General features: G+C 41.0%; 1 protein-coding gene across 12 annotated transcripts in view; it reads left to right on the top strand.

Annotated features, from left to right (window-relative positions):
- The window catches only part of ANKRD44 (ankyrin repeat domain 44), a 133,993-nt gene that overhangs the window by 85,808 nt on the left and 33,159 nt on the right, over nt 1-15,026 (top strand). For 6 of the 12 annotated variants that reach the window (XM_050339773.1, XM_050339779.1, XM_050339771.1 and 3 more), the window contains exons 10-16: nt 2,709-2,823; nt 6,411-6,493; nt 7,805-7,922; nt 10,340-10,408; nt 10,794-10,934; nt 13,742-13,825; nt 14,825-14,936. In XM_050339773.1, coding sequence (XP_050195730.1) covers nt 2,709-2,823; nt 6,411-6,493; nt 7,805-7,922; nt 10,340-10,408; nt 10,794-10,934; nt 13,742-13,825; nt 14,825-14,936 — 722 coding nt within the window. The remainder of the gene's footprint in view (nt 1-2,708; nt 2,824-6,410; nt 6,494-7,804; nt 7,923-10,339; nt 10,409-10,793; nt 10,935-13,741; nt 13,826-14,824; nt 14,937-15,026) is intronic. The other 6 variants (XM_050339774.1, XM_050339772.1, XM_050339783.1 and 3 more) reach the window with 3 other exon arrangements.

The raw sequence follows: 15,026 nt of genomic DNA, 5'->3' as shown, positions 1-15,026 counted from the left end.
ACCCTGCACTCAGCAGCTGTACTTCTCTCACCTCCCTGAGCTCATCCCTCACCACTGTCTTCGTGGAGTGTTGAATAAATATTCCAGAGGGAGGAGCAGCACTACTTTGTTTGTTCTGGCATAGCCAGGATGCCTGATTGTCAGCCATTTATCAGGCATCATTTTTGTCCAAGAACACTACAGAGTGTAACAATTATTATTGTTGGAGGAGAAACAGGCAGATGCCTCTTTCTGATTGACAGATGTTGCTATTACTGATTCTTTACTTAATCTTCCCAGTTTCGGCCACTACACCAGGCAGGATGGTCTGGGGTTTGTTCATTGTTTGGGGATTTTATTGTTTTCCAAAATCCCAAACTTTGAACTGAGACCTTGAAGATGGCTGAGCAGTTATGCTGTAAATGTAATGACACATTTAAACAAGATTGTATTTTAAAATGGAGGTGTCCAGTATATCATACTTCTTTCAGGTCATCATGCAAATTGTTGCCATATCTTTCCTGGGATAAATAAAACAGTAATAATAAAAGGGAGCTGGGGCAAACTGGAGGAAACTGTGATTTCATGCAGTTTTTAGTTGTTTAGTCTAATATGCTTTTTGACTTAGAGGCATTGTTTGCTTGCTGTTGGATTTGTGTGTGGAAGGACTGGCAGTTCTTCACCTGTCCTTCTCACACCTCTGCTCTCCTTCAACTTACTTGGGTTTCACTTCTTCCTTTTTTCGTTTTTTGCCCCTCTAATTTTAGTATTGTACATGGATCCGATTACAAGTGACCTTATGCCTCATTGCCATGGGACACTGTGGAAGAGAGAAATGTCAATGATTTAAAGAAATGGAGTTTCACTCTGCAGTAATCAATGAGTTGGCTAAAGATGTCTCAATTTCTTGTTGCTGTCTCTAGCAACTTGTAGGAGAAGAATGGATTACTTTAAAGTTGGAAAACTGCAAAATGTGATACCTAACTTTAAAAATGGGGGAAAAGAAATGCTGGAGGATTTTACATAGGTCAGCCAAAGTGGGCATTATCTTGCATAGATTTCTCAAGAGTGAAAGAAGTCAAAATACCACAGTTCTCTTCTACAGCATTTTAATAGGCTTTGTGAATACAGTACAGTCCCCCGACTTTTCTGTGAGCAGGTAATGTTTGTGGAGACCTCCACTGGTGGAAGCTCCATCCCAGGAAACCTGTTGAAGCACTTCACTGACCTTTATTTACCATTAGAAAATCACAGAATGGCCTGGGTTGTAAGGGACCTTAAATATCATCTCATTCCATCTCTCCTGCCATGGGCAGGGACACCCTCCACTAGACCAGGTTGCTCAGAGCCCCATCCAGCCTGGCCTTGAACACTTCCAGGGATGGGGCATCCACAGTTTTTCCAGGCATACTGTATAGTGCTTTACTAGAACTTTTCTTGTTACAGTTATGGCTTGTTATCTCCTGTGAATGGTGGACATGTAGTAAATATACTGATGTTAGAAAGACTTTTTACGTGATTTCATAAAATATTTTCACAGCAAACTAGCCTAGTATTGAAGTATTATAGTGTTGGTGCATAACTGGTTGAAAAACCCCACTCAGAGATTAGTAATAAATGGTTTGTTGTTGAAATGGAAGGTGAGTGAGGGAGTTTTCAGTTTCCTTTCTGGGTCTGGAACTATCCCGTATTTTCATTAAAAGCTTGGATAGTGGAACAGAAAATGTGCTTTTAACATTTGGAGAAAAAAATCAGTTTGGGAGAGACTGTTACTTTGGCAGAAAGTGGAGTCAGAACCAAGAATGATCCTGTAAAACTGGAGACAGAAGTTATGGTGCAAGTGAAGGAAGATCACACACAGAGGCAGCAGTGTCATTTGGACAAGTTCAGATTGGCAACAACCAGGTGGGTGGCAGTTCTTTAAGAAAGGATCAGGGGTTTGTAGAGAATCAGAAGGTTGTTGACCATAAGTCAACAGTGTCATGGTGCTTTAAAAAGTGCTCATTGATGTACATGTGCTGTGCAGAGTGCAGGAGTGCAGAGACAGGAGCGTGGCCAGCAGGTGTGAAGTCATCCTTTTTGCTCAACTCAGCACTGGGAGACATCAGCTGTAGTACTGGTTTTGGCTTTTGACATTTTACTTCCAGAAGGATGCAGGCCAGCTGGAAGGATGAGAATAGTTGAAGTGCAGTAAAACTGGATTTCAAGGAGAGACTGGAAAATTTACAGTTCTCAGTCCAAAAAGAAAACAGAGATTTGATCACAGTTTATTTAAAGAAATAATCTATCTCCACTGCTTGTGAAGATAAAACACAAGATGCCAGGCTTATATTTACAAGGACAAGTTCTACTGAAACACTGTTTGGTTGTTTGATAATACACAGAAAAAGCACACAGCACGCTTGTTTGTGGTGTGTTCCTGATGGCCTCCTGAGTGAAATCCATTTAACACTGTTGCCTTACAGGTAAGGTTGAGTGTATATCATTGTATTCACCATTCCCATCACTTTCCCCCATCACTGCAGAGGTGAAAATACTGCTGCCAGACTACATTCAGCACCAGGGGCTGACAGCTGACAGCTTGCTGTGTGCTGGTTCTTGGTCTCTGAAATTTAGTGTCTCTGTGGCTGGATTGGTTATGCTGCATTCACTAGAGAGAAGTAACACTTGTGGTCACTGGTTCAGGCTGAAACTTTCAGTGTTAAAGTGTATGAAAATGTCTTTTGCAGGAGGGGAAATCGACTGTGTTGATAAGGATGGTAACACCCCTCTGCACGTGGCTGCAAGATACGGACACGAGCTTTTGATTAACACCCTCATAACCAGCGGAGCCGATACTGCCAAGTAGGTGCTGAAGTGGAGCTGTTTGTGATGATCAAGTGTTATGTCCGATGCCTGGAAACACAACTGCTCCTCAGGTTCTGAAGTGGCAAGGTTAAAATGGATCAGCATAATTGTACTGTACTTCAGTGGGGCACGTGGGACTAGAATATGCACGGCTGGGAAGTGTGGAGGGGAAGAAAACTCTGTTAAGTTCTTAGTGTGCCCAGTTCACTCTGTTACAAGTAGTGCAAGTACTGCTTCTTCTTCCTGAAGCATTGATGTGGCACAGTAGTATTAAGGTACATGAAGTACATATGCACATGTGTATGTGTATATATATATATATATATAAATATATATATATAAAGTGCATCCTGATCACAGTTCTTCCAGGAACACCATAGTAATGAGTTTGTATAGGAAACTTAATTGGAAAAAAATTCAGATGCTTTCCAAGGGAAAACATGTTCTTAAGTATCTAAATTAGCCTAATGTTTATGATCTTTCTTACACAGTGATTATTCTTTTGCCTTGTATCTTTTGGTATGACATAGGATAATTAATAGAAATGCAGTATTGCAAAGCAGATGTTAGTAAGTATTTCTGATCTCACTATAACTACAACCTGCCCTGATGTTGCACAGTTTCTGATATTCGTGTAGCTGAAATAATAGGGCTGCTTTTATCTGAATTGGCAAATTTGGCAGTCTTTTTCAATCAGAAGGACAAGGAGTTGAAATCAGACACATTTGTAAATGTTGTTATTGCTTTCTGCTTCAATTCAATTTTTTCTGGTTTTTTTTCTTTTCCTCTTTCTCTTGCACGTGTCAAGACTGCACCCAAAATAAGATTAGAATTGTCAGCTCAAATATTGGCAGGTGCTAGATTATTAATATTTGAGTATTGTATAATTATGTTTAGGTTCTTACAGTCTCTCCAAAGAAAATAGCAAACCTGAACATAAACAAAGGGGTATGAGATGCCATGAGGGGTATCTGTACCAGGTGTTTAATAGCAGCATCTGATTTCATGAACATAAGATTTTGGCAATCACTCTTCCTGTCTCAAAAATATAATTTGTCTTCTACCTAGAACTTGCCAGAGAAATCAGTGACTTCTCTTGACTTACCTAGTTAGGAAAACCTGCTTTCAAATGCAAATGAGCTGCTTTTAGTTTTGAGGATACTTGCAGCTATCAGTGTTTTGCTTGTTTGCTTGATGGCATTTAAGAAAGTGTCACATTTGCCCATACTCCTCTGTCAAGTACAAGTGTCGCCATGCAAACTCAGAAGGTGGAACAGATCTTCAGTTGGCATGGATAATGAAATTCCACAGGCTTTAGCTAATATCACTGGATTTTATTAATATAGCCAGCATGAAGATCTCAGTGTCTAAATAGATGTGTATGTTTTTCTATCTCTCTCTCCAGTACAGTCTGTTGTCTTGAGGGTTTACTGTCTCACTCTGTTGTCTTGAGGGTTTAAGGGAAAACGAGGTGCACTGGAATAGCCCACTCTTGGAATCAGGGTTATCCAGTTAGAAATTTCTATTTCACAGTTGGGTGACTGGAACATTGATCAAATAAAGTGCTTTTTCCAGCAGCAGAAATAAGTGAAATAAGAAGTTGGCTCAGAGATGCCAGGCAGATCACAATGATGCTACTGTCTGTGCTAAATGTGCTTTCATATGTGCTGCATGTAAATAAACCTGGCTGAGCACCTTGAATGAGCTTAGTAAAGAAAATTCTGCAGTGCTGTTTGCAACAATTGCAGACAGCTCAGTCAGTCGTTGAGGCAACTGCATTTGGAGGAGAAAGTGTTTAAGTGATGGGAGGACCCTGTGGGAACAGCTCTGTAGAAGTGGGACACTGGTTAGCAGAGGTGCAGACAGTGTATTTTGATGGAAACCAGCCAAGACGTGCTGGGTAGGAAATCTTGACCTAGAAGATGAATAATATTGCATTAGATAACTAGGTAGAGGAGGAGATGGAGGGAAATGGGTGAAGGAAGAAGCACAGCAGCACAGAATGTCCAATATTACCTTATATAAATGAATCTTCAGCTAGAAAATGCAACCTGTAGGTACACATGCAGCACCCAGGTGAAGCTCACACTGTTTTCTTCAGAGACCTGGCTGTCAGATCATCTCTTGATAGATTTACTCCAAGATGTAGAAGCTGATTCTAGCAAAATTACAATCTGTACAGCACCACAGGTCACTCCTCAGTGTAGTGAAGCAGCAAGGAGGACACATTTAGTGTGAAGTCCAAGGAAGGAGAGGCTTGTGGGTTCTGGAAAGAATAAGGTTTTTAAAAAGAAACCAAAATTACTTAAATATATTTCTAGATAGAATGTTAGAGAGAACAAAATATCTTTATAAACTTCTACAATAATTTTTGTTTAAAGCTTCATAAGTAATTATGATTTATGATGGGTCTTGCAGAAAGACAAGTTCCTTTGTTTTTGGGTCTGTATCTGACATCCTCTTCCATGAGGTGATCATACTCTCCCATCCACCAATTGTCTTGCAGAAATGAAGGACTCATATGAATCTATCTGCTATTGTTCCAGAGTTTGTAATTTCAAAATATATATCTGCTGAAGCAGGCAGTAGATGATAATCTTGGTTTCAGAGCCTCTGTGTTTATGTGCACTTGGAGAACTGCCAGTAGGATGATATTTCTAGAACAGCAAAATGCTTTACATAAAACAATGCTGAATGACAAGACACCAAGATGTCTGAACCCAAAAGTATTCTAAGACAGTAAGCAGTGGCATGCCTAGAGACTGAACTGGGATAATTTGCTGATATTAATTAAAGTTGCTGAGTGCTCAACCTTGTTTAAAAACTATGTGGTTGCCTGATACAGATTTAATCTAATGATAGGTGCCTACCTTTCTTTTTCTACCCATCATGTCTGCTCTGAGAAGTTTATAGTGTAATTGAAAAGAGGGTTGATCATGTGTTAAAGGGAGGAGAAAGTGAAAGGGAGTGTGAGGAGAGTAGCTGGAGCAAATAGGAAAATGAGATTATTAGTCCTTAGGATCTAGAAGAAAACTGTGACATGGTGGCCTAAAGGCAAGTGTGAAGGGTCATCAGCTACTCCAGCCCCAGGAGAGAGAGGGGCAAGAAGGGGAGGCTTTGTAAACCCACATGAGAATTGTCTAAAGGATGTTAACTACAGAAAAAATGGGTTTCAGAAATATAGAGAGAAGATTTTTGGCATTTGCTTTTAGCTCAGAATGGCAGTTGCAGTATGTGTACTTGGTGCAGAAATTTGTGCATCCCACAGTGGGCAGTTGACTCCAAGCATTATCTGTTCTCTCTCTTCCTCCCTTACCTTTGTCTCGCCTTGAATTTTTAGAACCCTTCCTGCCACATTCTGTTCAAAGCATGATGCCAAGATTTTGCTGCATCAGAGTATTTTTAACTCTGGAGAAGGCTGTTAAGGAAATACAGACAAAAATAATGACAGGCACCATGGAAGAATCTTCCTAGAAAAGGATCAAAAAGCGCTGCCTTTCTGGGAGGAGCTTTTGATGAGCTGTGTCTGTAGGCAACCTGCATTTTCACACGACTCTGTGTAACGAGGCTGTTGTGCCTTTCAGGTGTGGGATCCACAACATGTTCCCTTTGCACTTAGCAGCGCTGAATGCTCACTCAGACTGCTGCAGGAAGTTGTTGTCATCGGGTAAGTCAGCCCCACGGCGTCCTTGGAGCTCGAGTAGTGTGTGTCTCTGCTGCTTTACAGCCCCTCTTAGCTCATTGTTGTGAACTATTCCAATGAAAGACTTCCTGTGCTGCCGTGTTTGGCTGTGTGGTGCCGCGTACCGGAGTGTGCGCGGCTTTCCTAACGGCGTGCTGGTCCTTCCTCGCGTCCTGTGCTGTTCCTGCTCAAAGCTCTTTCCTCCTGACGGGTTCAGAGGGTTTACATTAATTCACCAGGAGGAAAAAGGAAATTAAGGACCCTTTTCCAAACTGTAGGAATGTGAGGTACTGTTTTGTTTCAGGGGTTTCCCCCCTCCGCCCCCAAAGGAATAATTTAGAAATTATCTCCTTGGGGTGTGCACTGGCGCAGGTATTTACATCTCACTAATGATGTATTTTAGATACAGCTAAAGTGTGATTCTGAATCCATCTGGAGTTAGTGAGTTAGGCTGGCCAAAGCTCTGTGGGCACAAGAGGGGAAATGAGTGAATGTAGTGTAAAGAGAGCAGTCTTGGAATCCTCAGCAGAGCACAAAGCAGAAGAAGAAGGAGCTTGCTGATGCAACCATTTCAAAGAGACACTAATCAGGGGTCAAATCCCAAATTCTGTTTGGTTTTTTTTTCCAGGCAAGAGTTCCCATGAGTTAAAAAGTGAAAAGGCAGATCATATACCTTTTCTAGAAAATTCCTTCATTACTTAACACGTAAAATGTCCTACCACTACTTTTCCCCCTAAATTATCCTGTAGAATATAAAAAAAAGTGAAAAATAGTAATTACAGACCCCATTACGTTAAACTGTGGTGCACTCTGGACTTGACCACTAGATTGGGAAGGAAGAGAAAATGCTCTGGGTGACCAGAGTTAACGCTGCCAGGATTATATCTTTGGCCTTGTGCATCCTGTTGAATATCCCTGCATGCTCCTGGAAGCCTCTTTCCAATCTGAAAACCACACGCAATAAAAACAACCCCCTATCCATGTTTAGGCTGACTCTGTGGTTCTTCCTCACGTCTCCGTGTTTTCTGTCCTCGTGTCCTGCTGTCTCAGTCCTCTTGATAAGTATCTGCCTCATAAATGCCTGTCACATGGCCGTAAATAGGGATGTGGCGCAGAGCTGGATGCGGAAATAGACGCTCGTCAACTTTTGCAGCTCTTTTTATAGAGCTGCCAAAGCGGAGCAGCTGCTCCGCCGTTCCCGTGACAACCTCTCTCTGACTGTAGTTGCTTGCGTTCTGTTTTTTTTCCAACTAACTGATTTTTCTGTCTCTGCGATGTTTCTTGTGGTTTAACTAGGACAAAAGTATAGCATAGTGTCCTTGTTTAGTAATGAGCACGTGCTGTCTGCAGGCTTTGAAATAGACACCCCCGATAGTTTCGGAAGAACGTGCCTCCACGCTGCCGCTGCAGGAGGGTGAGTAGCTGCCGCTGTAGCTGGTTGAAGTTCTGTTGTGGCTTCGTTGCAGGTTTGGTGCCAGCCAACTTGACTGTGCCACCCACAGGGGAATTTAGCGATGTGCAAGGGAAGCGAAGCAGCCTGATGTCAAAACTGAGTCACTTGGGGCTGTCCTTGGCCGCTGCCTTCGTGTTGGGGTGTGCTTGCAGAGGAAAGGAGGTGATCTGAATCCCTCTACTGCAGCGAGCTGGGTTGGGATTTGAAGCATGGGTTTCAGGCATTGGGTAAAACTCTTTCTTTTCATGCCCTTGTGAAGACTGGTTCTGTTTCTGTGGGGTCCTGCACACTCAGCCAGGCCTGCCTGTTGGGCACAGCAGTCTCTGAGGGCCAGCGGTGTGCAGGAAATCATCAGTTCCTAGGGCACAGCAAGTGAGGAGTAGGAGCTGTAGATCTGGGATTCTGTTGGCAGGGGTTATTCCTGGCCTTTCTTTGCCTTTGGACTGTGTCCTTGTCTGAAAATGGAGCTGTGCAACAGTGCCCATCACATTGCAACCTCGGAGTCCAAATGTAGTTTGTCTCCCTCTTTGATTTTTCAGGTGCAAGTTTAAAAGTTTCTAAAAGAGAAACCAACCTAAATCCAACCAACCAACTTCCAAATTAGAAAGTCAAAAGGCTCACCCTTCTCTCAGGGTGATGCATTCCTGATAAGTGCTGGGAGGCCAGAAATGGAAATTGCAGTGAAAGTTGAAATACATCAATTTAAGCTGTAAATGCAGCATTTAGTTAGTTTAAATATTTCCAAATAGTTGTCAGTGAAGTGCTGCGATGTTAACCTAGCAGGAGGACAAAACATTTGGCAATCATTGAGTTTTGACTCTCCTGTTGAGTACTTTATGGCTCAGAAAACAACTGAAATGGAGCCTTGGCTATAGCCCATCTTGGATTCTCTCTGGTTATATCAAGCAGAAATGCTCATCCACAGCAAATACTTGGCAATCTTTCTGGAAGTTGCTTTTTCTTCTCAGTGAACCAAAATATATATTACAACGTTTTTGTTACTACAAAAGGGAAAGCTAATAAAATTGATCCAAATATTGGTTTTATTATTCCTGTAGTATTACTCTTCCTGATACTTCTCTCACATTAATAGAGGAGATGTGGCAGTTGCTTGGATGGAGATTATTATAATAGAATTCAGATGTTACCTCTTTGATAAGGCTACACCCCAAGAGAATAATAAAAACATCCTGGAAGTCTCAAAGAGAAGTAGAGGCTTCATAAGAAGCAAAAGTGGCTCATGAAAATAAACTGTATTTTCCTAGTGGCTTACTATAATTGTCACACCAGCAAGTGTTTTTATTTTTAGTACGTTGTGGTGAGTGTTCTGTAGTTATTCCATGCAACTGCAATTTAGAGTAGGGATCAACATACTCCAAAATATTGCATAATTGCACCCAGTCTTTTTTCTGTAGCTGGAGTTTTACAAAAAGCATTAGTTTTTTCCCTGACACATGCCTGTTACTTGCATTACATTAATGGGAGTTGCATGGGTGCTAGGAAAAGAACACACTTCAAAGGCCTGCTCATCTGAGTGTGAACACGGGTGATTTATTGCCTCTGTGAATGACAAGGATTCTTGGAAAGTGCTGCACTTCTTTGTGTCGTTTTCTGGCTTGAAGTCATAACCTTCAGTTGCTTGCGTTACAAAAGATGTGAGAATTCAGCTGATTTGTTTCCTGTTAAAAATTACCTGGCTTTAAACAAGATGAGGAAACCACTGTGGTGTGGTGAATTCTTCCCCACTTATATAAATGCCACGTTGATATGACCATCACTTTAAATAGCTATGCCCCTCATCCAGCAAAGCTCTTGGAGATGTGCTTAGATCTATCAACAGTCCACAAATCATATGGGAATAAACCTAAAAGTGACTCTTGTGATGATATCTCACTAAGTAAACAGGATTTGAGCAAAGTGCTTGCTGCTGAATGCTTTGCTGAGTGGGGGTGGATTTCGTTAAATGTCACCTCCTCATTATTAGACTGGCATTTTAGAAGCAACAACTTTCTTTAGAAGCTCTCTTGTAAAATACCAGTTCAGTGTGGGAAGCACTGAAGTACAGCTCCCATTGAAAATCTCCAAACACACTGAATTCTGATCACATTTACTGTGCTTTCTTTGGAAAATTAGTTTCTTTTTCTCCTCTGCAGAAGAGAAGTTTGAGGTTTTTTAGGCGGGGGGGAAAGAAAATAATATTTTTAAATCTTCATTTTCTGTTTGATAGACTTTCATGTTGTAGTTGGCTGTATCCTGTTTTTGCACAGCAAATAATACAAAAATGGTTAGAGTAACTTTTTCCTTTTGGGGGAGAGGAGGCAATAGAGATGTAAGCTTCTGGTTTGCTCATGTTTTGTTTTCTTTACTTTTCTTTCCAGTAATGTAGAATGTATAAAACTCTTGCAAAGCAGTGGAGCAGATTTTAATAAGAAGGACAAATGTGGAAGGTAGGTAAAATATGAAGCTCTTTTAAAAAAGAATCAATCTATCAGACAAGGAAGAAAGGCCACATAGTCTGGAAATCATATATTCTATGAAAAATGGCAATAGAATAAAGTAGTTTGGCCTTCTCTGCAGAACTCTTGCTGCTGCAGTTATATGCCAGACAGACAGGTGCAGACTTCATTAAATATATTAAAGCCATTCCACCCTCTTGAGGTTTCTCTTTCAAAAATATCACAGGGGTTTTTTTCTTATTTTGTTAAATTTCCATAAATTATGGTGCTGATATCGACTGTTGGGAATCTGTAGGGATGCAACACTCAAGATTTATCTTTACCCTTGGCTGTGCATATTGGAATATGAGGTAACGAATCGCCACTTCTGTTCCAGGACACCTTTGCACTATGCAGCTGCAAATTGCCATTTCCACTGTATTGAGACCCTGGTGACAACAGGAGCCAATATTAACGACACAGATGACTGGGGCCGCACCCCTTTGCACTACGCTGCTGCTTCTGACATGGACCGAAAGTAAGAAAGCCTTTGTGTAATTCTGGTTTTAAGTGTTCTGGTAAATCAGTCATTCTAGTCTTTTCATGTTGCCACGTGGTTTGAGCCAAAAAAGTGATCCTGCTAGCAAAGGAATTCCTCTCAGCTGTATGCACAGCTCCACACTGAGTTGCTCTGACTGCAAGCCAAATCCCCAGGTGATGTGGCATTTCGGCTCCACGGTTTACCTTTGAAATGACACACAGTTTTGCAGTCACCCTGTCCTACTGAACTAATTTCACAACGTTTTGTCTTTGTTTTCCTTTGCGTGATTTCCTCACAAGGATAAGCTCAGTGGATTTTCTGCGTCTGCACGTCCATCAGAAGGGGTGGAGCAAGAGACAGCAGGAGAGGTTTTACTAGATGGGCTGCAATTACAGACCTCTGGTATTCTGACAAACTTCTGGAAAGGATGGGATAGATCTAACCATCAGTCTCACTCCAGTGTCAGAGCTGATAAAAGTGCTCACCCTGTCCAAACAGGTTGCTTTTTTAGGGAGAGGCCTCGGGAATATCCTTTGGCAGATCACAGTGTTATTCTTATGAGAAAAGAGGAAAACAGCTGCAAAACTTAGAAATGCTGTGGTTAGTGACTGCAATTTTAATTCCAAGATTGTTGCATATTTTGGCAGTCTCTTCCTTATAACATACTGTATAAAACAGACTCCATTATCTGGTTAGTTCTTTCTTAAAACTGTTAGCAACCTGCATTTATTTTAGGTCATCCTGTGCTTCTCTGTCTCGTTCCTCCAGACACTAAGGAACTAGTTTTTGATTTCTTGTGTAGTGAGGTTCTGGTGAAAGTACATCTGCATCATTCCCAGCAGAATACCACCTCAAAGCCACATTGGGAAAAGTCTGGTTTAACTTTATGGTAGAGTTTTGAATGCCACATCAGAGCCTTGACAGCTTCTGCATTATTTGCTATGATAACATTGATATAAAAAATGTCTTCCCCATCACCCTCAAAACTAAACAGTGTTGGGAAGAAGGAGGCAGGATTGTCAAAGGTCTGTGCTTGGCAGTTAGGCTTGTAGGAAAACTTTCACCACTGGCTGTTTCTAATTCTGTCTTACCAGGGTGAGGTGTTACTTGAAGTGTTGAGAATGATTCACTGTGTGTTTTTCAACTTTTGGTTCTTGGTAGGTGAAGTTCCTGCATTTAAACAAGCTCTTGGTTAACTTCAGGATGTATCTGCTTTCATCCCTCCTTTTAAAAAAAAAGCTTTCTTTTGTCAGATCCTGAACTTTGGTAGGAATATATGGCCTTTATTTGCCCTCACAGTCCAAACCTAAATTGGTTCAGATGTTGTGATGCTATCTTCTCATTAATTTTTTTCAGTTTGAGATGTTCTGGAAGAAGCCTTGTTACACAGATGAAAAGCTATTTGCAGTCCGTGATTTTATAGGCCAGCAATTTATTTGTCCTGCTGTGTGTCAAAAAACTCCCAAGGTCAGGCAATCTCCGTCCAAAGAATATTCATCATTAACTTTGGATGTGGACAGTTAATGAACAGGGAAAAGTCTCGGTGCAGTGAGGTTGCCCTGCTGTTTCAGCTATTCTGGTAAATGTTGTTTATGGTCTTGGGAAAGCACAACATAGAGAACAGCAACAGAAATCACACAGCATTTTCATTAACGAGGCAGTTGCGGATTCTGAGTATGTACTTTTTCCCTGGATCATCACTTATTCTGTTCAGGGAATCTTGTTTTGGGGATCTCACTGATTTTCAGTTAACTGGAAGAAGATGCAAGTAGGAATTCAGCATAGCACAGGAATACTGCCTATGAGCTTACAGTGTTAATATTCAGGAGAGTTATTTTGTTAATAATTAAGTTTTTTCTGAGTCAGTGGGCAACAGACAGACCCTGAGTTTGTAGAACAACCAATTATTGCCAGCACCTACAGGAAGAATGTCAAATCTTGACATTACAAATGGGAAATGGCACATTAAAGACAGATGTGCTGTTTTGTGCAGGATCCGTTTGGGAATATTGTGTATTATTTTAGGATGGAAATTAGCAAACTGTCTTTCTACCAACCTTTGAAGTACGAATCCATGATGATAACAGATTGGAAACATATTCTGTGTTGTCCTTGGTGGCCAAGAAAGATGGTAATCACGAGCTCATGATTGTAAGCTCACAAATCGTAGCCTGTCTGCTGTGCATCCAGCTGGGAAGCAGAGGTGCCAAAAATCATTGGAGATGCAGGAATATGATGACATGCTGAGCTCTTTTAGAATTTCCCTCAGAAACTAAAGAACCTGACCACGAGATCACACAGCGTTGCCAATATATTTGACAGATGGCGAGACAGTCAGCTAATGCAGATTCAAGATAGACCGATTTAGTATCAGTGAATAAAGTTGTTCTAAATCCTAAATGCTAGAGAAGAACTAGCAGGTTATTGTAGAAAGAAGCAAGATGTGGTAATCATGAGTTACTCTCTTGAAAAGAAAAAAGTGCACAACATTGCTGTGGGAGAAACAGAAGGATTCTAGAAAGTGATGGTCAAACTGTATCTGATAGAAATCAGAATTACTTTTTTCTTTCTTCAGGCATTTACTTGTGGGACAATAAACTACCATGTTGCAGTTGTCTCAATAGCTTGCAAAACTTATTAACTGCAGACCCATGCAGTACACTCCTTTAAATTGTATAATTCTTACTATTGGCTGGAGGAGACCAGCTCCTTGCAGATGAGGTTGGGATGGGTGGCAGACTGCTTCAAAGTCACCAGTATGATACTTTGAAAATAAGTTGCATTTTTCTGTCCTCTATGCTAAGAAGAAAGAATATTTTAGGCAACTCCCACGAAAATGCTGAAGAACTTGAAAGAACCACTGAGATGAAGGAAAAAGAAGCTGCATTGTAAGTTTGGTGTCAAAAAAGCAGTTAGGGTTCACTGCTGGAGAGCACCCCTGCTTTGGTTTGCAGTTTTACACTCTGCTCTTGCTCGTTCCTTGCTCTGCTAAACACAATGCTTGGCTTCAGTGAGGGCTAACCTAGAGAAACAAGCTCCACACTCTTCTGTGTGCACATGTGCCTCGATATTTCTGTTTCTGTGCTTGTGGCCGTTTCTTAATGGAAAATGTACAGCTTCAGTAATTTTATGGTTTTTTTAGTATCATGCACTGTCTTCAGTATCATGCACAACATAGTATGTATATTGCAAAAAGAGGTAGCCAATGGCTTTCTCAATGCATTCACTGGGATTAACATTTTCATCTATCTGCTTAGCGATTTAAAAAAACCAAAAAATCCCCTTTCTCATATGACAGCCTTACATTCACTACAGATCACAGGCTATGGAAGAAAATACTACTAATAAAAATGGTATCTTGACTGAATAACGGAAAGTAGTAAGAGCTAAAGACAGCAAAAGAGATCTTCTGAAAATCATAATTAAAAAAAAAAAGCCAACAAAGAAAAAATATGTACATGTATTTACATGTTAGAAAATTAACTCAGTTAAGTCTCTGTTCTCCAACCTACCATAGTGCATGTTTGGAGGCTGATGAGTTTTTATCTGAGTAGAAGCAGTTCTAGGCTGTTTACATCATGGCACAGAGTTGCATAGTTTTCTTTCAGTCTTCGTAGTAGCAAACCACTTTTGTAATCTAGAGTAGCCACAAAAGTTGGGTTGAAGATTTTTTTCATGAAGATGATTCTCAATGATGAGTGGGCATTTTCTCATTAAAAAAAAAAAAAAAAAAAAGGTGAATGTGAGGAGCTATTGGTGAAAAGTGATTTGACATGCTGCTACAAACACAGCATTAACAACTGCCAGCTTTCAGTGCCGCTTCCAGTTGCAGTGAAGGAAGAGTCTGTTGAATATCGTGAGCTCTCACACCGGTGAATTATCCCCAGGTGTCTGGAGTTCCTTCTGCAGAACGATGCCAATCCGTCCATCCAGGATAAAGAGGGGTACAACACTGTGCATTACGCTGCTGCGTATGGGCACCGGCAGTGCTTGGAACTGGTGAGTGCTCAGTTTCACAAGCCTCTATCTGCTGTTATGTCTGTGCATATGCTAATATTGGGAACTCCCCTGATGGCTACTATTGAGTTC

This window comes from Myiozetetes cayanensis, unplaced genomic scaffold, assembly GCF_022539395.1.
Source record: "Myiozetetes cayanensis isolate MyiCay16 unplaced genomic scaffold, myiCay2020 scf9, whole genome shotgun sequence".
NCBI classification, from domain to species: Eukaryota; Metazoa; Chordata; class Aves; order Passeriformes; family Tyrannidae; genus Myiozetetes; species Myiozetetes cayanensis.
This window is presented reverse-complemented; position numbering and strand designations above follow the sequence as displayed.